This window comes from Nipponia nippon, unplaced genomic scaffold (assembly GCF_047370975.1).
Source record: "Nipponia nippon isolate SJK-2023a ecotype South Korea unplaced genomic scaffold, ASM4737097v1 scaffold_2, whole genome shotgun sequence".
NCBI lineage: Eukaryota > Metazoa > Chordata > Aves > Pelecaniformes > Threskiornithidae > Nipponia > Nipponia nippon.
Genome location: NW_028262336.1, coordinates 107,339,312 through 107,363,721, shown reverse-complemented (window position 1 = coordinate 107,363,721; position 24,410 = coordinate 107,339,312). Strand labels below are relative to the sequence as shown.

General features: G+C 36.8%; 1 protein-coding gene across 3 annotated transcripts in view; it reads left to right on the top strand.

The window, feature by feature from the left end:
* The window catches only part of B3GLCT (beta 3-glucosyltransferase), a 61,387-nt gene extending 42,667 nt beyond the window's left edge, over positions 1 to 18,720 (top strand). For 2 of the 3 annotated variants that reach the window (XM_087758853.1, XM_087758852.1), the window contains exons 9-15: positions 3,454 to 3,585; positions 4,558 to 4,627; positions 8,375 to 8,488; positions 9,891 to 9,990; positions 10,989 to 11,108; positions 13,467 to 13,611; positions 17,064 to 18,720. In XM_087758853.1, the coding sequence (XP_087614979.1) occupies positions 3,454 to 3,585; positions 4,558 to 4,627; positions 8,375 to 8,488; positions 9,891 to 9,990; positions 10,989 to 11,108; positions 13,467 to 13,611; positions 17,064 to 17,231 (849 nt within the window). In that variant the 3' untranslated portion in view covers positions 17,232 to 18,720. The remainder of the gene's footprint in view (positions 1 to 3,453; positions 3,586 to 4,557; positions 4,628 to 8,374; positions 8,489 to 9,890; positions 9,991 to 10,988; positions 11,109 to 13,466; positions 13,612 to 17,063) is intronic. The other variant, XM_087758854.1, reaches the window with a different exon arrangement.
* Positions 18,721 to 24,410: the final 5,690 nt, after the last annotated feature.

Here is a 24,410-nt window from a genome sequence, read left to right as displayed (position 1 = left end):
CCCCCTCATTTATTTTATAAATCACCATCTTCTCCTTCTTAAATCATTTTTGTCTCTACATCCTTCTTGTGTGAATCAAGACTGACAAGAAATCAAAGGATATAATCTGTGATCTTTAATGATCGTGTGCAATGCTTAAATTTATGAAGGATGATAAGTGTTTTAAGAAATGTTTTAGTGTGGCGGAGTCCTAATAATATGTGCCTCTAGTCCTTGGTATTTTATTGTGCTCTGTATCAGGTTTTTTACACCCTACAACTTTCCAAGTCCCTGTTTCTTATATCCATAACATTAATATCACTTTCGATCTGGAAGACCTATCTTGCAAATATGGTAAAGGGTTTTTGTCATGCTGCTGCTCATTTGTAGATTGTTTTTTAGACTTTTTGTAACTGCACAATATATAGCATATTCCCTGATGCCTGTTCAAAACTGGAAGTGAATACTGGATTTTTTTGTATATCTAACATTACATTTGAACTATGACTAAGACTATTTTTTGTCTTTTTATTGTAAATCCATTTCCATTGTTTTAGGAACCGTCTATCATCCTGTTCTACAACCCAAAATGGCACTCTAACCTCACTTCTGAAATATGATAGCTTCACACCATTCTAAGGCTCTCTATTGAAGATTTCATTATTCAGTGGGAAATGTTTAGGACATTATGAACTTTCATAAATAATTCATGTTAAGTTACAATTGTTAAATATTCCTTGTGCTGCAAGAGCATTGCTTCTTTGTTGGTTCATGTGATAGACATTAATTCTGAATAGCTGAATTGTGAACTAATACAATCTTAAAATGTACTGGAAGCTCTTTAGAAATCCCATCCCTTGCTGTTATGGAGTCTTCCCACTATAAGACAAGGTCAAGAACAACTTATATCCCATAATGTGAATGTGGTGACAAGACAAAAAGATAACCTTGGAGGTGTATGTGTGTTTATTGGCTGCTCCTTACCACAAGTGTGTATGTGTTACATGTCATTTCCGTACTCCTCCTCTACTCCAAGCACTGTCAATGGTATTTTCTTAACTGCCGCTCATGCTTATGCATTTTCTTCCCTACAGAGTGGCCTTTCCCTGTAGTACTTTGTTGCACTCATCTGTAATGCTAAGATCATCTGTGTTTTCAGAAGCATTGATAACATGCAAAGAAATGTTGATAAATATTCAGAAACATTGATAACAGCAAAGAAACAGACCACTTAATAATGGTGAGGCTAAGAGAAATTAGAACTTGCAAACTACAAAACTCATTGTTGTATTGAAAGAACCTGAAGCTGAGTTACAGTGGTGTAGCGAGTCACTAGCAGCTGAGCAATAGTAGCGACCACATTTGTACTTACAGCTCCCGGTCATCTGCATCTGCTCAATTACAAGGAAAAATACAGTAATTTAAACTGTTTTCAGTGCAATCAAACTAAATGTTTTTACTCTGCAGTTGAGGTGGTCTAAGACCGCATGTGTAGTTACGACAGCCCAGCTACAATCAGCAACTTGCTAAAAAGTCATCAGTTATTTGTGTTCTAGTATGTGACTGTACCTTAGCTGTTTGCTATCAAGAATCTTTCAAATCTGGAAGCTTAAGTTTCAAACATATTATTATATAATCAATACAATATCAAGCCTGCCCCCAGTCTGAACAGGGCCTATAGCAAACAGCCCCTTCTATTTTATTACCTTTAAGTTCCAGAAATGGCTGTGTGCAGGTAGTTGGGATTTTCTGAGGATGTTGAGACCTAAATGAGACGGACAGGAAAATAATCATCTATAACTCAGAAGTCTGTAATTGGTTTGGTGACTTGGGCTTGTCCAGACCATAGTTAATGCTCTTGGTTTGCACTGAGTTCTTCCTGAACACTGGGGAGAACGAAATATTTTGCCCTCTTAATGATCACATTATTTGCTAAAACAGGAGCAGAATTCTGGCCTGGTGGGCAGGGGCCAGTTAAAGCTAAGAGCCCCTAAGCAGGCATAAAACAGTGAAAAGGAGACTCATTTTCATTGCCTTTGGTGTGTGCTGGGTCTGGTCCCATACTCCAGTGAAGCACTTGTTTTCCATGCAAGAGTCATTGGGAATATGTGTAAATAACACGGGAAACAGGAACTAAACCCCAAGACTGGTTTTCTTCCCTTGGAGGAGTCCCATTCTCCCTGTGCAGTAGAGTCAGGCTCTCCTTTGCTACACTATCTTGTTGGTTCCATGAATCTTACTTTTTGCACAGTAACTCAGTTTCATGAGGTAGCGTGGAGAGTCTTTGTCCCAGAATATCTATGGTTTCTTGGTGTAGACACCCTTTTGAAAACTAGAAGCTGTAACTTCTGACTGAGGCAGAAGCAAACCTAGAACCCAGATCTCCTACATCTTGAGTATATGCTGAAATAGCTCTTGTCCAAAGATGCTTTCACATCTTTGGCCTACCCTCAAGAGAGACAAAGCGCTCAGAATCGGGAGTGTATGGCGGTGCAGCTGGGAGCCTCTGAATCCACATGCTTACTGAGATATTATTTTCTGCCTTTTAGATTTTTAAGAACTTCATTTTGTTCTTACAAGTTTCTGAGCAGTTTTTTATATAAAATGAACTTAATGTTTTAACTGGTCTGAGGTAGGTATCCAGCGTAGAACTTTCCTGCCTGAATACTTAGTCTGGGAAAGTTATAAGCAGTGTAAAACTATTACAATAGAAATGTTGGGCAAGTCTCAGTGTTCTTGATGTGTCATGAAATACAAATTGAAATATTGTTATTTTTATTATGAATTGAATGTAAATACAGAGGTTGGGGTTTTTTTTTTTAATCTTCAGATATCACTGGTTTGCTTCTTCCTTTTTCCCTGTAAATTTTGGCTGGCTTTTTTTTTGTTGTTGTTGTTGCATTTAAAATGGACAAGAGTCTACTATAGGATAGCATATATATTACATTATCCTTCATTGTACTTTACAGCTTCTCAGAGTTCCGTTACTGATTTCGAGCATTTTAAAATGTCACCAGAGAATGGGTCTATTTTGAAAAGCTGAAAATTGCCACATAGGATGAAACAAGCCTAGCTATGCTAAATGATCACAATAATTTTAAAAGAGTGACACAATAAGAATTTTTGTTTACTTTAAAAGAAGGTGTAAATATTCACTTTACCACTTCTTATAAAAGTTAAAGATGAGTTGTTTCGACATGCTTAAATATATGAAACTAATTGTAGTTCTATGAAATTTTGAAACTTGTCTGTCTATAGAATTTCTTTTATAGCAAAAAAATTACATGTTGGCTCTAGAAATGTGAGCAAGGAGAAAGGTATGCAGCTAGTTAATCAACTATGGGACAAATCTTCTGCAGCATCCCATATTTTTCAGTTTTCCTGTTAAGTTTGTCCTGTAATATGATTTCTTTGTATGCCCTGAGAATTTTTATCCAGTTTCATTACTGATACAAATGTTTTCTATTTTGATAGATTGCCCTGTATATTTGGCAGAAAGGGGAAGGACCACATCTTACTCCAGTGCCTGAGTTCTGCACAGATGATGTGAACTCGTATAAGGTTGATCACTGTGCAACAACATTCAGTAATTTTCTGCCTCTTTGTGTAAGTACCATATTTTAAATACTGCTTGCTTAGTAAAGGTAAAACTCTTGCTAAAATGCATGATACTTGACTCAAAAAATCTAAAACCTTAAGAAAATATTTTTCAATAAGTTTAAAAAAAAAAGTTTGTTCTGGCATTTATCTGGTTTTGGATATGCTTTCAGCATTCCGTGGCACAGGATATTTCCTGGTAAACATATATCACATATGCTTTAATGGGTCTTTCTACCACAATGTTTGAGCAGCCCATAATCTATAAAGTATTTCTCCTTACATTTCTGTGAGATACTGAAGTGTAGATAATCTTTTTTTCACAGATAGGAATCTAAAACTTGTTGAGGCTAAAGATAAAATGTAGTATAGTATTTGGTGTATTAAAGTACAACCCACCTCTTCCACCTCCAGGAGAAGACATTTATGATATTATGGATTAATTGTTGCTAGAGGCCAAAAAGTGTTTCATGCTTCCAGGAGAGCAAAAGTCTAGGTGCCAAAAAGGAAACCAAATAGAAGTAATTAAATTATTTTATTACAGTTGAAGAAATACAAAAATTTCTAGTGTGTAGCATTTAAGCTTCTTTTCCAAGTATGATACAGTTCAATGTGTTGTCACAGTGATTAATTTCAAAGAAATTAAGAAAACATTCTTTTTCAGGTGAATCATTCTTGGTTCAGCAAGTTCTATTATCATTCTCTTTTCCTAATGATGTGTGGTTTAGTTCACGTTAGAATATTACATCAATGGAAAAAGTATTTTAATAATGTTATTTCGGGAATTTTAAACCACTAGTGACCTTTTTTCAAGAGACAAAAATGTACTTTCTAGTGTATTACTAGTACACTATCCTACTTGATATGCTATACAATGAAAAGATATTTTCTGTTTTAATGTATGTATGGCCATACATATAGTATAAAATGTTACAGGCAGAGCCTGCAAATAAAAAATTAATTTTTGTTCTGTTCATATAGGGAGAGCCAGTGAAAAAGGAAGATGTTTTTGTTGCTGTAAAAACATGTCGGAAATTTCATGGTGACAGAAGTAAGTTATTGATTAGTTAAGGTAGTACTTCTGTGCAATATAGTTTATGAAACTAATATTTAAAAAACAAGCTGAAATATGCTGTCTGTGTAGCTCTAGGACTGAATATTTGCAAAATGCACTGGGAAGCATGAAAGCTTCAGAATTGTAAATGGCTTATTCTTTAGGTAAATTTTTTTTGGTATTCAGAGTTCTTCAGGAGTGCTGTGAAATGTTTAAGACAAAGTTGTGGTTGTTTGATGTTTCATCATTAGTGACTGATGGGCAAAAATCTTGAAACTGAATATCTAAATGAAAAATATACATAAAGTTAGCTTACACTGATGTAAATTGGAGCTGTCACAATATTAATTAATATAGCAACTATTAATATCCTTCGGTGTGTTTCCCCCACATAATTGGTTCAGTTCTGTTCCTTGTACTAGCAGTGACAATTGTGCATCTGTATTTAGAAATTAGAGCAAGCTGAAATCTCTCTCTCCTCTCCCCCTTCCTTTTGTCCTGCCCTCCCACCCAATAAAAGATTGAGCAACTTATGCTGTCATATTACTTTTATCTGTTGTCTCCCTATGCAATTGGATGTGCACAGGTGTTTTGTAATGCTTGGAATGGGAAATTTTGTCTCTTGTAAAAATCCGGTCAGCTGTAGTACTTTGTACAAGCCATGGCCCAGGTCAGGAGTCTCCATGTGTGCAACGCTATAGCATGTTTCATCTGGAAATTGTAGTGTTATACAAGTAATTAAAGTCACCATGAAAATGGTGAATGAAAATGACCATGATATCCATGGTAAAAACAACAAACAAAAAAACCTAACAAAACAAAAAAACCTAACACAGCCCAACAAGATACGTCCAGTGAGTATTAGCTTCCTTCTCAGAGGCACGGAAAATACAGACACAGAGAGACACTCAGAGACACACCGAGAGACACTCAGCTTCAGCTAATACACAGTAAGGCTCAGCTAAGTTGAGGTAGATCCAGTGTTTACAAAACTTGGAAGGAAAAATTCCAAATCCAATTATTTAACAGAAGACACTCTAGCTACTTGATGCCACCTACCAGTCCATTCTAGTTTACTTCTAGACATTTTGTTAATAAGGAAATTCAGGAATGGATTTATTTCCAGGAATTTACTTGAATTTTGTGTGCCCTCTTTATTATTATTATTATTATTATGTATTATTATTGCGTATATTATTATTATGTACTCTAGGTATGTAATATTGTCGCCATTAGGCTTACTTTGTTCCTAAGCTTAATTTAAAGTGATTATTATTGGCAAAAAAAAATTGAAAATTAAGTAATGGCTAGTAGTTGTACCAAATTTTGTGGGGGTTTTGCCACGCCTATTGAGGACAGGATGAAGATAAAAGCTCTTCTCTTGACCAAATCCCCTTTTGCTAATGCATCCAAAACTAGGTTCTGTCATGTCTATATTTAGACTATTTGCCAGTTGTTGTTCTTTTTTTTCAAAATAAGATTTATGTAATTTTTTTCTTAATATTATGGCACTTGATGAAGGCATATTTCCAGTATTTTAATCACCTAATCATTAGGGTATCTTTAGCAAGTAGCTTTTGACAAAACAAAATTGACTATCCTGTAATTGGAGTTCACTGAGGAGTTCTCCTTTCTGGATCCATGTTTATTTTCTTACATCAAAATTAAAATAAAAAAAAAAAAACAAACTAGAAGGTCAGTAAAAAACATAAGGCTTCAAAAAGGTAGCGTAAACATCCTTCAAGAAACACCTGTTGAAGACTGAGGAAAATTCTTGAACTTTCCTCACAGCTTCCAGTGTAATGCAATAGAGGATAATCTTACTCAAGATTTTGAAAGATTAATGGATGCCAGCTTCAGAGAGCTCCTTTTACCTGGTAAGTCATTTTTTATTGTATGCCAAAAACTACATTACTGCAACATTAAGGCTTAGAATTCGATGTGCAAAAGCTGCTAAATTTTACTTCAGAACTTATTCAGATATAACTCTCCTTCATACACATACTGTATATGGTTATATAAGAAAATTCCAAGACTGCAAACATGCATCACAATCCTAGAAGTACCACAAATAAAATATAATTAAGAGCTTAGAGCTGACCTTCTATAAGTAGATCTCAGTAGTGCAGTATTAAAAATTCCGTGTGATCGCAAGTATTAATACATATTGATAAATATTTGCATCAACAGCTAGTCAGAAATTTCAAATAGTTCTTTCTTTGGAACATACGAGTTGTTAGAAATTACAAAGTAGTATGGGATTCAGTTTCCAATAGACATTAGTCTGGGTGGTGACACTTCCATCAAAACAAGCAAGGAAAAGAGAAAGACACTTTAGCTAGTAGCCCCCTTGTTAGACCACTTAACTGATGTGAGACTCGGGCCCTTGCTTCAGCGAACTTTTTTCATTTATACAAAAAAGGGGGACTCCACTGAAGAAATTGAAAGGCTCAGTCCGTAATAGCCAATAGTTGTGTGTGTTAAAGCGCCCTACTGAGGTTGAGGTCCTTGGTTGGAGAAAGGTGAAACAGCCTTTACAGGTGCATCTCTTCTGCCAGGTGAAGGTTGGAAGCATTTTGTATATCTGTGACCCTTCTGTACTGGGGCCTTTCTGAAAGCTCTCTGATATTGTTCTCCTGAGAAACACTTTTGAAATAGAACATTTCCGCAAAATAAGAAAATAATTTCCTGCCTACTTGTTTTTTTAATTCTATTTGGGAAAAAAAGTTTACATGGCATTCTCTGTCAATGCATGATTATACAGTTGTTATATGATGTAAAGTGACTTTTTAGTACATAGGAGGCAGAGTTAATGTATTGTGAAATTCCTGGGTTTGCATTTCAAAACTCCACTTTCATGTTGTATGAACATATTTTTTGTACCTAATTCCTTTTGGATTTTTTAATGCAAAAATTTAAGTGTCTAAAACTTGTAAAAGCAGTATTGTCCATTGCACAATGGCACAGAAGTGGAATTATAGTTTTCCCAAATATTTGTAGCATCCTTATTAGAATTTTGTATGATCAATTTTAAATGTTTGTGTCAAGTAGCAAACTAATAAGAAGAGGATTGCTCTTGTAAAGAAACACTAAGCAGTCCTCCTTTAGAAAGAACCTCCATGGGATAAAAATGGGTTGTATGGTATTTATAAATGTCCTTCTGTGAGTGTGTCTCCAGAGACAGGTGCTTTTCAGCATTAACGTGACATTGCTGTCACATATGATGTATATAACACAAGCGTAGTATTTCAAAAGGTGCATTTAGTCTGTTTCTGATTCAGAATATTTTATATGCTGTACAGTTGGATGTGCTGTTTTTAAAATGCGACAGTTTCAATACTGGGAGAATGATTGATCTCTGATAGTGTTCATGCTGATATGTACTATAAAGTCTACCATAGCAAGTGTAAAAGTAATGAATTCCACACTTGGGTTAGCATAAATGTAAACATCACAGTTTTCAATGTAATATGAATTAAATTATAGTATTTTTTTAAAAGAAAATTTATTACTATAAAAATAAAACTGCCCTGACTGGATTTCATAAAAATGTATTGTTGTTTCTCTCTAAATATTGTAGGAAAGAAAAAAGAATGAATGTTTAGAACCATGATGCTGTATTTGAAACAGCATTTTCATTACCATGCAAAGGAATATATCAATTAGCAAGGTGCATAAACGTTTTGATCAAGTACTTATTTTAATCAAGTTACTTATGTTTCAATGTCAATGATTGTTTTGCAGTACCAGTTGTAAAGCAGACTTGGGAAAGAGAAGCTGCCCTTATTGAATACTACAGTGATTATGCAGACATCTCCATTCCTACTATAGATTTAGGCGTACCTAATACTGACAGAGGTGAGCTATTGACTGTTGTTGTCAGTTTTGCGCAAATAACTGTCTAAAGATGGTAAGTTTTATGGATGATACGTATATTTCATGCATAGTATATAATTCAGAAATTCTGTATTTCTGTAGCACGTTTGTGCAGCCTAAACTAAAAGAATGCTTTTGCCACACAGGAGATGGATGGAGAGTACAGTTCACCTACGTAGGTAGCACATTCTTTTTAGTAGAAACCGAAATACTTTGAGTATGAAAGCATGGTACACTGATATACTCCAAAAGACAAAAATTGGTGGTATTGCCCTCGGTAACAGTAATAACTCGTGAGTTATTGACGATCTTGAGTAATATCATCAGTGGTAGCAGAAGTCATAGATTTATGTCAAAAGACCTCAGACAGTGCCAGCTGGTTACTGGGCATAAACTACTTGCCATATGGTATTAAAATATTATATGCTTGTGTCTAGTATGTCTTGATTTAAGCACAAAACCTAAATGTTAAGATTGGAAGATCTTTTTATGACAAATAATGTGGTTTTAAAGTAATTTACTTTTTGTTTGAATAGAAAAAAGGCTATGGATATGATGGATACCATGAGTTTAATGATTTTAGGGCTTTTTCTTTCATTTGACCTATTGTTCTTAGTCTTACAGTCTCTGCTACAGGCTGTTACCTTCTGAATTAGAGGTGTCCGAGCTGTGGCCTATTAACTTTATCTGGCCCACTATGTCAGTTGTTCTGATCTCTGGATTATTTCCAGGTGTCCTTTTTTTGTCCTCCACAAGGTCTATTAGAGGCAGAGAGCGAATAGGCGGGGGTTTCCATTTGCACAGGTGCAGTGTGACACGTGCAACCAGTGAGTGTTTTCAGGAGGCAGCAGACCTGCTGGGCGCATGTGGATCGTCTGTAGAAGCTGTGCCCAGTAGTTCCAGCCACACCAGGGGGAAGGCACCACCACGTATGGCCTTTGCGCATTGCTGTGAGGAGCAGTGGCACCTGTGGGCTACTGGCATTCTAAACTAAACAAATTGTGCTGAGTTTACTCTAGTACTATTTTTGTCCATCTTTTGTCATGGAATATAATATAGAAATCTTGGTTTTGATTTTGTAAATGTTTATATATCAGTCTGCATTAAGTTCATGGTTTCACAAAATCAGCAAAGCTAGGACTTCCTTCATTTCTTAAGCTGAGAGCTACTGCATTTTCTCAAAAAATATTTTTACTGGAAATAGCTTCAAATATAGTATCCTATCCTTATTTTTTAATGCTTGTTTAGTAATTGTAATAATGGTAGCACTAATTGCTTTAAACAATCAACTGTAATCTAGATGAATAAAGACTGTTTGCAATTAGATTCTTCCAAGATCTCATTTTGTTTAAATTTACATATTCTGTTATTTCTCTTCCTTTAGGTCACTGTGGGAAAACTTTTGCTATTTTGGAAAGGTTTTTGAATCATAGCTCTCCCAGAACTCCTTGGTTAGTCATAGTGGATGATGATACACTGATAAGGTATACATTTCAATATATCAGGAATTGCCACTGTTCATGTCAATAGGAGTTTTAGCAATATTCATCTCTTCTGTATTTAAGAGATACAGCTGTTTTATTAATGTGGAGTTATATTCCTTCAAGGAAAAAAATTGTCACTTTCCTTCAGCATTCCTTGACTGGTATTAAAAACAATGTGATCTTGTAACTTGATAAAAACTATGCATATTAGTGTTATTATGTAATCATATAGTCTGAATATAATTGCAAATTGCAACCCGTTGTGATTCTTCGGTGTAGGCATGTCTGAGACGATTGGTTTTAGTCATTTGCTAATACATTTTCTAAGATGTATTCCTCACATAAAAGTGCCAGAAGAAAGGTTCTGTAAGCTAGGATCAGTTGTCAAAGCCACCCAGAATGGTGTCCAGGGGCTTGTCTTTGTTAGAAAAATAGATCCCATTCACATGAAAACTGACACTGCAGTATAAGCAAAATAAGGCACAGTGATTAACCAGCAGGATCACATGGTCATGAGCATGAGAATAAGTGGTTCAAGATAATACTTTACATTAAATGATGTGACAGAAGAAGAATTTGGAAGAGACTGTAACTGTAGATAAAGCCATATTCATATAACTAAATCTACCTTTTTTTTTTCAATTCCCGGGGAGAAAAGATAATTTGCAAAGATCTTGCCATTGTTTGGAAAAAATAGTTTCATGTTTTCTCTGAGATGAGACTCAGTTTTGTTGAGAAACTTTACTTGCTTCTTCAGAAAAATATTTTTAAGCTAATTGATTCATCATTTGACCAAATTCAGCGATCGTATCTCATAGTAAATAACCCATCATAAATTTCTGTTTAAAAGTTTGTATCTCTGTTTTTTGTAGAATTTCTGAATTTCTCCTGTCATTTTTGTGCTATTTACTAGAATGCCATTTAGGCTAGCAATGTCTGTTTCAAAATGAATGTCTACATGACTTAATTTTTTTTTTTAATGGATTTTTGTATTATAGTATCTTCAGGCTCCGAAAATTGCTCAGCTGCTATGACCCAAATGAACCAGTATTTCTTGGAGAGCGTTACGGTTACGGCTTGGGAACAGGAGGATATAGTTATATCACTGGCGGCGGAGGGTAATTTATTTAAACTCCTACTGAGATCTACATCAGTCTGTGCTTTGAATGTAAATGTTTTGAATTACAGCACAAAGCAGCTGCAACAGAAACAGTGATGTTTCCTAGTACAATTAAAACGTAATGATGCTCAAAGACCCAAATGTCCTAACTAGTAAGAAGTTGTGCTGCCCATTGGGATCAGATTTGTAGAGCAAAGCACTTGGTGCTGAGGACCATGCATGTTTCAGGAGGGGTCATTTTGGCTTGACTGGTCCTGTGAACTGAGTGCCTATTACCAGTTATCTGCACTACATGTTCTCCTGATACACATCATGCAGCCTTGTTTCATTGGATAGAATTCATTCTGCATACTCAGAGGCCATCTTACAATGTGATTCAAGGTGTGGTAAGCAGAGACAGTTGGGATAGTTGCTTAAAAAAAAACACACTTGTGATCTGGACCGTTGTGCAGTTTGCAGGAGAACCCAAAGCAGCACACCTAGGGATACAAACTACCACAATGAGAATGTTCTTTCCTGTTCTCTCTGTCTGTGCAAGCATGGAGAAAAATTATAGTGATTCTTCTGTTTTTAAACTTCATGCAATGATTTATGGAGACTTGGCTGAGCAAGGAGTTTGATGTTGATGTCCTGGAAAATAGTTTCTCATAGAAACAGATCATTGTGGGTTGATCTCATGCATGAGACACAGGGGTCCCTGTGATTGTGTGCAAGATTTGACGTAAATGAATGTGTATATGAACTTTCAGGTTGGCTCATATTGCAATAAGAACAATCTTTAAGACTCTGATCTGTCCATCTTGAGTGTCTAAAGGAAGTAGTGTGGACATCTGAATGTCCTTAGTGTCTTTCTCTGTGAAAAGTAATGGCTATAATAACTTACTAGATTCTTATCCATCCACGAGTAAGTAAAAATCAATTGTATGGCCTTCTCACTGTTTTGCATAGTTGCGCACGATCTCACTTAAGTAGGGTTTATGCTTGAGTTAAGAAACAAACCTTCCACTGGTGCTGGTATGTTTGTTGGTTACCAGTCCTATACTTCTATATTTTTTTAGTGTTTATCTCTTAGTTTCTATTCTGTCATCCAGATGTGGAAGTCTGGGGGTTATTTTCATTCTCCAGTTTGAGCATATAGAGGCACATGTCATCCATCTTGCTCCATACCCTAATTTTGAGAAGGTTTGTTATAAGTGAAGAATTCTGTGTAACTGAAGGGACACAGTCCAGATAATCAACTAGCAAGAATATTCACCAAATGTGTGCAATTTACGTCACACCTTCTGTGTAGCAACACATGCTGGTCACAAGTCCCAACTCTTTTTTTTTTTTTATTTTATTTTTATTTTTTTATTCCAAGGCTCTAGCTTAGTATTCCTTCTCTATTTGATCTGAGCACTGAGATATTACTTCCTACTGTGCTCTCCATTTTTTTTTTCTTTTTATGATACATGCAGTCTTCAAAGTTGCAATGATAGTGATGGAGTCTTTTACAACTTTAATCTGACAGATTTCTCAGGTCAGTCTTTTTGCCTTAGCATTCAGTATTCGTAGAAGTTCTGCCATGTCCCAGCGTCAAGCAAAGAATTGTTATCTAGTGAATGAACTCATGAAGCCATGCAGCGATTTCGGAGTGTGAATCTCTTTAGTATAACGTGTAGCTAGAGTACCCTGTATTCTGATCAGACTGGGTGGATGATGTAACTTCAGAAAAGGCAGCTATGGAATACTAGACAAGAGTATATTCCCTCAGCTGTTGAATTGAAGACATCATCATGTTTCTGGTCTATTGAAGGCTTATTTTAGTGATAATGATCTAACAGCTCCAGGCTCTGATTGATATTTAGATGAGCAAGAAAGTTAAGATGAACAGGAGAGCCTTGCAATGGCTTCAAGGAACATTTTTCACTTATGGAGAGAACTCAGTATAACCGAGGATTCAAGGAACGACAGTTCAGTTTTAGAGTTCTTTTCATTTAATCACTACATGATAACTAACTGGACAATACATTTGAGTAAGATAGAGGAGAATATCCCTTTAAAGTCCTGGCCTAATTTAGGAGGAATTATCAGCTGTGGTAAAAACGGTGGCTAGCTAAGTAATTGTTGGAATAACAACAATTGGCATAATTGTTATAATTAATTTTCATGGTATAAAGTAATTACGTTTCAGAAAATGCCTCTTGCACTACTTATCAGTACTGACTTCTCAAATTTTGAAATTTCAGATATGTTGCACCAGAGGGCTATGTTTTGCCTTGCAGTTTTATATCATTTAGCAATACTTATTAATTACAGTCATTTGGCTTCTCTAGTAGTTACTGTCTTATACATTTAATTTGCTTTTTTTATTCAGGATGGTTTTCAGCAGAATAGCTGTTCAGAAACTACTTGCTAGTAAATGCCGGTGTTACAGCATGGACGCACCTGATGATATGGTCCTTGGGATGTGTTTCAGTGGCTTAGGAATCCCTATAACACATAGTCCACTTTTCCATCAGGTCAGAGAGTTATTTTTACTAGTATTTAAAATATATTTCACTCTTTTAAGTATACGTGTAAAACAGGACTCATAAATATTGCAAACTCATAAATATTGCAAGCTTGATCGATGTGTGATAACAATAACCATGCTGCTGCTGCTGCTGTACCTTATTTCACTCCAGAACAAGTTTGATCAAGCAAATAAGAGTATTCTCAAAGCATGGATTACTACAATGCTTTAATACTTTGTAAGATATTTCAGTTACCCTGTGACTACATTTTATAAAAAATGCATTTTATAAAAAATACAGTCAGAGGTGGGAACTTTAAAAACCAAATAGAATTAGGAGTCACATGCTTTGAATGCTTGTGATATGTCCTTTTAGAAAAGAAAAAAAACCCCGCACCACAATACTTTTTTCTTCAGGTAATGGAGAACTGACTGTGAAATTTTTCAGTAAATTTGTCTTCTCTACTTATCCAATTTTTCTATTGATTCAGTGTTTACTATTCGGAAATATCTCATTAGCAAAGATATAAAATGTAAAAGTATTCCGAGAACTGTTGCTTTTCTGGTGGATTCTGAAGAATGGTATAAATATGATAAATTGCCCTATGCTAGCACATGGGAAAAAGAGGTCACAAAACATAATTCACTTGTGAGTATATTCTCCAGTTTGGGAGAATTGGGTTGGAATATATTTGAATCTTGTTTCTGTCTTCCAGAATATTTAACAATCTAGCTGTAGTGTCACAGTGGAAAACACAACGCATTGAGTCCCAGAGAGATTTGCTGCCTCCTAAACCAAATAAATACTTTATCTTCCTCCCGTGGCATTAAAGAGGAGAAGCACTTATGACTTTTCCCAAACAGTGCACAACTTTTTTAAAAATCAGCATTTAAATCAGTGTAGTCGTCAATGTTTTTCAGGTGTTAATCTAGTTTAAAAACTGGGAAGACCTGTGTAGCTGATACGAACTGAGATTAAGAGAATAGGCTACTTGAAAATTAGTAAATTGCCATGTAATTCAAAGCAGCTGTCAGTGGGGGGAAAAGTTTGCTATTTAAATTATGAGTTTTTCCTATATTAAGATTTTCTTTCTGATTACATTTACTATTTAGAGAAATGGGAAGACTGAGAACGCACTGTTCAATATTTTAATTCCGTGTCCATATAAAAAAATCGTATCTCTTTGCTTTCCTGTTTTGTTTATCATCGCTTACTTGTTTCAGTATAGAAAGTAATGCATCTTTAAAAGTCAACAGAATTATTGAATAATTTGTGCTTGCACTTTTTTTCTAGAAAAACACCTAATTAAAGGAAGGTCGGAAAGAACAGAACACATTTTACAGATTTGTAGGAATGGCCCTTACACAACAAAACAAAGCACCTCCTTGTAATCCTTAATGGTGTACATTTGATACTGAATCACTTTGAAAGTGAAATCCTAGCAGTTTCATTTTCCACATAGAAAATTACACTTGAATTGTAATTCATCTTTACTGTCGTTTGGAACAAATTCTAATTTAACATACCTTGAACAGAAATTAACCATGGGGGGCAAGACTACTGAATAAAAATTGAGTGTGCTTATTCTACGAATTCCACTATTATGCAACAAATATTTTAAAAATGAGAAAACCAAAACTGGATTTTCTATCAACCTGAAAATTATTTTTTAAAGACTTGACTGAAATATTATGATGTACAATATTTCTTGAAGTACATGAATCCAAAATTGTACTGAGTATATATTATGAAACAGAAGCAAAGATATCTTCATCCTTAGGGAGTCTATGATGTAACAGTGTTTGCTCTTTCTTAACGGTTTCCTGTTTGCTACATGCTAAGGTAGGCACGTATTCTGTAACCTCTTCCAGAGGCTTGTGACGTAATGAGACTAAGAGAACAGGAATCTTCCCGTGTTGAGTAGCAGTCAGGATTGTAGTCTTAAAATATAAAATCTGGGCAAGAGCAATGTATTTATGTATTTGGCTTTCGTAAAATGCCAAATACAAATTCTAGCACAAAAAAAACCCCAAAACCAACAACAAAAAAACAAACAAAACAAAACAAACAACCCAAGATTACAATAATTGATTCCACAAAATATAAGGAAGAAGAAAGTCAGGGAATTTGTATCTTAAGGTCAACTACCTATAAAGCGGTATGATTCTCCGAGAGCAATGTGATAAATACGATGGTTATCAGAGCAGATCTCATTCTTTCAAGATTACCAGACCACCAATATTTTGTCTATAGCTCAATAAAAAGCTGATTGATTTTCAAACAGCAAAAAACTTTGGTCTCGGATATCTAAAAACTGTCTCTGTCCAAACTAAATTGCAGTAAATTCTTCAGGGTTTTGGAGCCAAAATATTCATCAAAGGTTTTTCAACAGCCTTGAGGGAGATGGGCTCCCTCTTGATTTCTCCAATGGAATTTTTTAAAATAAGCACTCTGTGGTTTAAATATCTTTTTTTTTTTTTTTTTTGTAAATATATTCAGATTTCTTAATGTCAAATTCTGTTGCCTAATTTTATGACTGGAGTATATATGGAACTGCATGAAGAGCACAGCATGTAGAATCCATTAATACCGCTATAAGTAGTTGAAGTGTGCGATATTAAATCAGTTACTAGCTTAGGCATCAAGTCAGTGATTCAGTATCCAAACCACTCACTTTTCTTCTTGTGTTTTACATCTAGAAAAAAAATGCATGCGTGCCTTTCATGCATTCCTCTTTACAAAAACTCTGTTTACAATGGGAAAATCGAGTTGTTTTTACCCGGGACCACTACAGGTGGGGTGTTTCTGTATAATGATGCACTTACATGCCGTTAAACTGTCAGAGGAAATGAAACATGCTTGGTGCTTTAAGAGGTCAGCTGCATCATGTGGCTGTGTTGTAATTCTGTCTCTTTTGATATAAATCCTTTTGATAAAGGATAACAATGCAGTTTTTCGGCACCACAATGTTTCCTGCGTTTGGTAACTTTTCCCCATCATAAAACTTCATGTATTTTGGCTGCTTGTGGCCTTATTAGGATCCTACAATCACACTGGCAGTGCTGGCAACTCTCATTAAGAAGAGGAGCCAGAGAATATTAAAATCATTCTGTCATTATTGAACCAAAATTGTATATTTAAAAAGATGCAATACAAACTACACTGTTTATCACTTGCTTTCATAGATGGTGACCATTTCATCCTGAGAAATAGGGCATATTTAATATCAGTGTACTTTGTAGCATGATGACTGCAGCGCAAGTTGAAGATCTAAACTAATCCCTATCAATTGGTTTAATAGAATGATGTAAAAACCCTTTCGTTAAATATACAAATGTTTTGTCAATGCCACGTTGCTTTGTTATGATACAGAGGTCATTGAACGGTGATACTTTCTTGTTCTGAAATTATTCTTCATCACTGAGTACCAGTGCTTTTGGTTTATTCTTCCATCTTAGGCACGGCCAATGGACTACCCAAAAGGCTACCTTTCTCACCAAATTCCAGTATCGTTTCACAAGCATTGGAATATTGATCCAGTGAAGGTGTATTTCACATGGCTGGCACCAAACACAGAACAGTCACTTAACGGAAAGAAAGTTGGATATAACAGGGAGGATTTATAAGCAGTAGAAGAATTTAAGTGTTGATTAATGTACTGCAGATGAGAGACAATTACTACTGTGATTTTTGTGGTGTTCTCATGTTGTTCATCTGTTCATGACATAGAAGACAATGTTTTGTTCCTGCTTGTTACATTCCTTCAGAGCAATGGAAGAAGGCGCCTAATTGACTTTTGGATTCTTTGTTACACTTGGTGTCTTTCTAAAATGTTTTTGGGCTTTGTATACCAATGAACTTGACACATTTAAAATGTCTTGTCCAAATTTATCTGTGTTCTGGTTTGGACTTTGAGTCAGACAGCATCAATTTACATCGCCTTCCTTTGTTCTCTCAAAAGTTGAAGTGATGTAATTTGGGAGCCTAATATTGAACATGTGTTGAACATCTATTGAACATCGACTCTCATTGACCTACAGAAAACAGTTCTCTAAATTGTTCTGGAACAGGTTCTTGATCAATCAGAGAAGAGACATGAGTTTCTTTCTGTGACCAGGAACTAGACTGTGTGAAGGCTATGTTCCTTTCTACTCATTTCAGCTAGAAATATTGTAGTTTCCTGGGATAGATGGACCAAGCATGAACCACTGTTGTACTACTTAAGTTTATTAGCGTTTGTGAGGAATATCATGTTCAAAATCAAAAAAAAGGTTTAGGACGGGGATTTCTTAAGTGGCCACGGGAGGTCACTGTGGCTCCTCTAGAAACCTAAGTCACTGTGTATCTATTTGGCAAGTATAAATCTGACTCTTAAGGATTTTTGCAGAACTAACACTTCAGTATTTCTGATGTGTGCATTTCAATACTATATGGATGCCAGCTTTAATATTTTGTAGTATTCCTAATTTATATCATCAAGATAAGTAATTTTATGCATACAACATGTAAAGAGTGATTCATATTTAAAATATTCTTGATTTTTTTCTTTGAGTAATTCAGTTTTGTAAAAATGTTTGTACAAAAACTGGCTTTACTATGTTCTAAACTAATTTTTATACTGCAAAACAGCTCCTTTTAAGATGACAGTATATGGCACTTGTATGCTGTTATTTAACTTCGCTTGCTATATTGTAACCAAATACAGGGTCTTAAAGCCATACTGCTGAAGTAATTTGTTTTGTTTTCTTTTAGTAGGTTAAAAATTGATTCCACTCCAAAGTAATGCAGTACTTGCTCTTAAGTCGAAGTAGGGGAGCCACTGATTCCTATTTCAGTAATTACTGAAGCTGTATAAACATGTGTTTGTGAATGTAGCTTGTGGAATTTAAGCATTTGAATAGCAAGCACATATTCATAATTCGAATTCTGATTAAATAGGAGCAATCCATGTTATGTCTTTTTTCTTTTTTCTTCCCACTATCAGTGCCTTAAACAGTAGACATTTTACTTATACCAGGACTATGTTCTCCAGTACCATGGGTGAATTGTTAATTATGTTTACTGTTTAGAACTGTGAGAGCTGAAAGCTGAATAAAGCATTCTTCTTTAACCTTTTGTGGCTTCTTCCTCCTTGCAAACTGAGTACAGGATTATTTAAGCACCCGTGTCATAATTTTATCACCTGAATAGTATTCTATGGGCAGTTGTACTAAAAGGCAGCTTAAAGTTTTTTTTTTTTTTCATATTCTGTCCTGACATGCTTCCCCAGATCAGGTTAATTTTCAAGTCTTTAGTTTTCTGCAAATGAAAAATGTTTTTGCAGAGGGCACCTTATGTGATTGAGGATCTTGAGGCTATCACAAAATATGTCGTTATCAAATTCTCCAGAGGTCTTGCAACGTAGTCCAATCACTTTCAGCTTCAAACTGGTGATATTTCACATCTCCTTGGGCCCTGTGCAGGCAGAATAGGTCAGGCAGAGACGGTTAGCTTTGGGTCCACGCTGTGTTGCACTTGTACGCTTCTGTCTTATTTAGAGATTGGGAGCCATTGACTCATTCATTGCTTGCTTACTTGGACTTTTACTTCTGGTCTGACAAATGTAATAGTAGCTGTCTTAAAGTCCATCTTTTCTCTTGCCATTAGCTCTGGGTTTTACTGCAAGTATTCTGGAGATGTTAGGAAGCATTAGACTTCTGATTCCCATCTTCATCGTTTTGAAAGCAATGAAGCAGTAATATACTTGAGTATTCTGCCCCAAAAACTCTGACTTTTGAGATGTAACTAATGATCTGCAACGCTAGCAGCAGCATGACAAAAGTGACCTTTTATTCCATGAACTAAAAAATTTAAGATTTTTTTTCAAGCAGAGGATCCCAGAGAGTTTCTGAAAACAAGATGTAAAGCCTTCTATATTAAATTTAATTTTAGAAAACTCAGCAAGGCTGTTACTATCTGAAACCTAAAGACAAAATTGCACCTTAATGAGCCTGAACAGTACTAATGTTTCTAAGGAAAATCAAGGGGATTATAAATGGCGTAATGTTAAACCAAAGCAAGAGAAGGGGACTTCACAGCTCACTTCTGTAATAGGCAGATTAAAACAGGACTGCAAAGTTGATTGACTCCTTGAAGTTCCCTTTTCTGGGACATTCCAGAATTGTGGTGTGAAAATCTGGGAATCATTACTGACTGTTTGTGTTTAATGTTTATAACATAGAAAATTACCATGTATTAAGTTTTTTTTTTTTCATGGCATTCTCTTGTTAATTTGGTTGGTTGGTTAATCTGCTTTCAGGAGCCAAAAAAAATCTTGAAATACTGGTACCTTCAATATAGCAGGACATGTAAATGATGAGAGATGAAGTATTTGAGTTCCGCATTTGATTACAAGTAAGAATGAGGGCTGTGAATCCATTTTTATTTCCCTACATCTGCAGATGGCCCAAGCATGGAGACACCCAAAAGGAACTGACCATTGTCTCTTCCTTTGTGAGAAGGAAAATGGGCAGGAGTCTGAGGCAGCTTGCCAGCTGGGTAACATTCTTTTTGTGCAGCTCAGCTTTGCCCTAACGCCAGCAATAACGACTGCTGACTGGAGGCAGGAGTCCGAATGACTTTATTTTCAGTTCCTTAATTTCTCATGGTTTAGGACTTTTGTTACGGTGGCTGGAACTAGAATATGTCTCAGCCAGAGACCCAAGACGCCATTCCGTTAGAATCCTGGAAAGTGAGATCAACACTGGGTAAGGACTACCATAACAGGCTCCTGTGAAGTGCCTCCAAAACCAGTAATGGCACTTCATTACCAAAAAACATGGAAAAGTAGCAAGAGGTTTGCTTTTTACAACACTGTAAAACTCTGAAGGCTTTTGTTCGTTGGACTCCGTGATAATAAATATATTTGAGTTTGCTTTAATGGAATTGCTTCTGCTTCGTTTGTGTCCCTGTTAGTCGGGAAGCAGCAGTGCCTCCACTGAAATCAGCAGAAGAAATTTGATGAGATTAACTGGGACCTACATTTGGACGGCGAGAATGAAATGGCTTTAGTGGAGTGTCTTGTAGACTGGTTAGTTCTGAACACTGGGGGAAAAGATACAATAGAAATAATGTACTTAAAGATGAGAAGGTAAGTAGACATTATGCAAATACATACAGTGGCCAAAAGGATTCACAAAGAAAGGAAGAACCATTTTGGAAAGCAGGCTGTGAAGAGGAAATTACATCAATGGAGTATCATGAAACATTCTTTATGGAAAAACCTGTAGGCATGCTGCTTTTGTAAGCTACAAAAAATAGATGCTAAGCTATTTCTGTGAGAAATAAATTTTTAAAGCAATGTTTTCATACGTCTGAAGGCTTAAGAGCCTAGCTCTTACACAGAACAACTCTAACAAAGTAAAAAGCAGTAGGTTGCTAATAGTCTACAGGCTTGACTTACAAAAATAAAAAAACCTAGAGTCTAAGCAGTTTGTTAATAGTCATAATAAAAAGCTAATAAAGAAAATGTTCTGCTGGGAAAATTGTGTATCATCAGTTCGCTTTTGCCCACTTCTCTTGTATGTATTTCAAACAGCTGTGACTTTGTAGGAATATCTGTTGCTCATTGATGCCATGGGACAAAGTGTTAAGGTGCCTCCTCTTCGTGTGAAAGCAGTAATGAAGTGGGCCGGTAAGTGCTGCTGTGTATGCTGGGTACTCAGAGCTAACTCAAAAGCACTTAAATGCAGATATTTACAAGAGAGAGATCAAATCCGTGGCCTATGCAATGGAAAGAAAAGGTGCTGAAATAAGAAGCCAACACCGACCACAGCCAATGTTACAGCTCAAGTTCTCAGCCATCCTTGCCATTTACTCTTGAAATTCGTTTTGAAGTGTGGCGGTTGTGGACCACGGTCAAAGACGACGGGGATGAGCCATGTGAGCTTTGGGCGATGCATTGGACACGTTGTTGGATTCTAGCTGCGACACCCTCCAGATGAAGGCCTAATCTGTCTGTTTATACTGAAGCCCATCAAAGTCTTCACAGCGGGAACTCGTATGTTAGCCCTAGTTCTACAGGCCAGGCAAGCACTGCACCCCATCTTCACAGGGTGATAGTGTCCGGTATCTGCTCCCCAAAGCCTGGGACAGTGGCAAGAAACACAGTACGCATCCCTCAGGAAGGAGGGAAACGTTGCATGACTGAGGACCTAGTGAGGTCCTTGACTGTCTTAAGGAGAGCTCTCACTGGTCCTGCTTCAAGTAAGTTAGCTATTGCCTAGCTGGCAAGCTAGCAGAAGTGATACAGAGTGTAACGCTAAGTAAACACGGGAAATAATAGCCGGTGCCAGGGCAAGCTCAGTTACAGCTCGGGAGGCATTAGTAGCTCTGTGCTTACTAAGTACAGTCGGTCACAAGTGCTGATGGGCGGTGTCAGCCAATTCACCAGCCACTCTTTCCAAAGGCTTCTTAAGACTACTAATCTCACTAATGTTCTGTTTGCAAACTCCCTTTAATTCCATTTGGAAACAAGTACGGCTGTGTTCATCGTGGGGACGTGTCCTTGAGGTAGCCCTTCACAGGGAGCAGATCGGGAGCTCTGCTTCAGGCACGGAGCCCCGATGCAGCCTACGCTGCAGTCCTGTGGCCTCATTCTGCCCATTCGTGTAGCTCTGCTGAGAAATTCTCAGCCTCTCTCTTGCCCCAACACACCGAGTTAATCATTTGTTCTTTTTCCAGTACGGTTTGTTCAGGCTGGAATTTTCCTGTTGATGGATTGTATGTCAACCAAAATGCTTCTGATCTTACAAATGCTAGTTCTGGAATGACTTTAAACTTAATAAACTTAATAAACAATTTTTTTAACCAAATGTGGAAAATCGTCCCGTAATTACCAAGTCATTATGTTCTTGTGAGGAACTCTGCCAAGTGCAGTTTGAATGTCTAAAAAAGTCCTATCAGAATAAGACATCATTTTGTTTCACGAGAGCTGGCTTACCCCTATCATGGCTTGCCACTTGTTCACCCAGGTGGTACAATGAACACTTCAACAAATACTTGCTTTAGAAGCCTGTAATTGTCGGGCCAGTCTTTCAAAAACAGAAAATATTTGCTGCCCCTCCGGCATCCTCCTAGGTGTTGCTTATAATGAATGTTTTCATGGCCTTTGTTAGCAGTTCAACCACTTCATTCTTGAAATCTTTCTGGTTTTCTTGAATGAATATCCTGGAAAGTCAGATGGGTTACAGTGAAGAGGGTAGAGACTGTAGAAATGCAGAAAGTAAAGGAAAGAGGTACTGAAGTGAAGCTGTAAAAGCGTACCAAAGTCTATGCAGCTTTTATATCCTCACGTTAGTGCATGCACCTGTATGCTCATAGATTTAGATACTGACGTCCATGTTGGAGTCAGTCTTGGCAAACCTTTCGGAGCAGTTGCTATCATGCTCATTACTGCGAGGACAAAGGATTGTGGACTTACCTTAAGGATGGACAAGCTCATGCTGCAACTCATTGCTTTGCTTCCTCATGCATGAATTTGCGGTTGTTCTCCAGCCTCTGCAGAACTGGGACTCTGAGTGGGTGGGTTAACTCCCACCTTTACATCCACCTGCCCACAGGCAAGGTCCCAAAACAGCTGAAATCACAGCCAGTTTTAAACAACACAGCTAATGTGGCTTATGGCTCCATGGGCAAACATAATAAAAGCGCTGCTCTTCTTGGAAAGCTCTGTTCAAGCACCACAACTCTCCGCACACTGAAAAAGGCAAGATTCTACTGCAGAAGAGTCCAACTGCGGGACTGAATAGATCCCAAGAAGCAATAACGTGGCCTGGCTCACTGTATTGTTATTGCCTGTGTCGCACGTGAAGAGATATTGAACAGAAACATTAAATGCAGTGAGATGAGTCAGATTATTACGGCCCCTTGAGCTGTTTGCTTGTCAATACTCATTTAAGTAGGAAATATCTTCCTTTCGGATTAAAAAGTAACATATTCCAGAACTTGCTCAGCTTTATTTCTAAAGATAGTGAGAAACAATGCGAAGAATGATAAGGATCTGTAAAAATATGGAGCAGTTTTTGTTCCATGAAAGACTAAATAGGGTAGAAGTATCCATTTGAAAAGGCACGAGTGGGGCAGAAGTCCATCTAATCATGAAGGATACGGAAAAGGTGAACAGGGAGTGATTTTTCACTCTCTTATAACCCAGGTACTGAGAGGTACACAACAAATTGTCAGGGTAGTTTCAATACAGGCAAGTGTGTTTCGGCAGCACTGAACTGAACTGCAGAACCTGACGGCACAGGCAGTGCAGAGGCTGAAAAGTGCAAGAGGGCTTATAAAGGGATTGTACAAAAACACAGCAGAAAGGTCCATAAATGGCTAATAAACACAACAGTTTTTAAGAAACATCTTCAAGCTGAGGCCCTAAACTACTGATACTTGACACTGGGCAGGTACACTGGGCTAAACAGACCTTTGCCCTGGCTCAGTATGAGTCTCCCTATGTTATACTGCTACACACAAAGTTCAGTTCAAAGGGAAGGCTTGGGGGTTTGGGGTACCACCAATGGTGGCTCTGGGTAGTGCTTCAGTTCCTGTGTTTATAGACTATCAGAGTATCCTGTGGTTGTACAAGCCACCTCAGAGAGAATGGATCAAAAAAGAGGATCTGTCAAACCCCTGCTTTCCTCTTCCCTGACAATGTCTGAGGACCCCAGACAAGAAAATGGTTGTCAAGGCTTGGATGATGGGCCATGCATGCATGCAAATTTAAGTGCTGGTTTATCACAACTTATGGGCCGAGAAACGTACCAAAGACA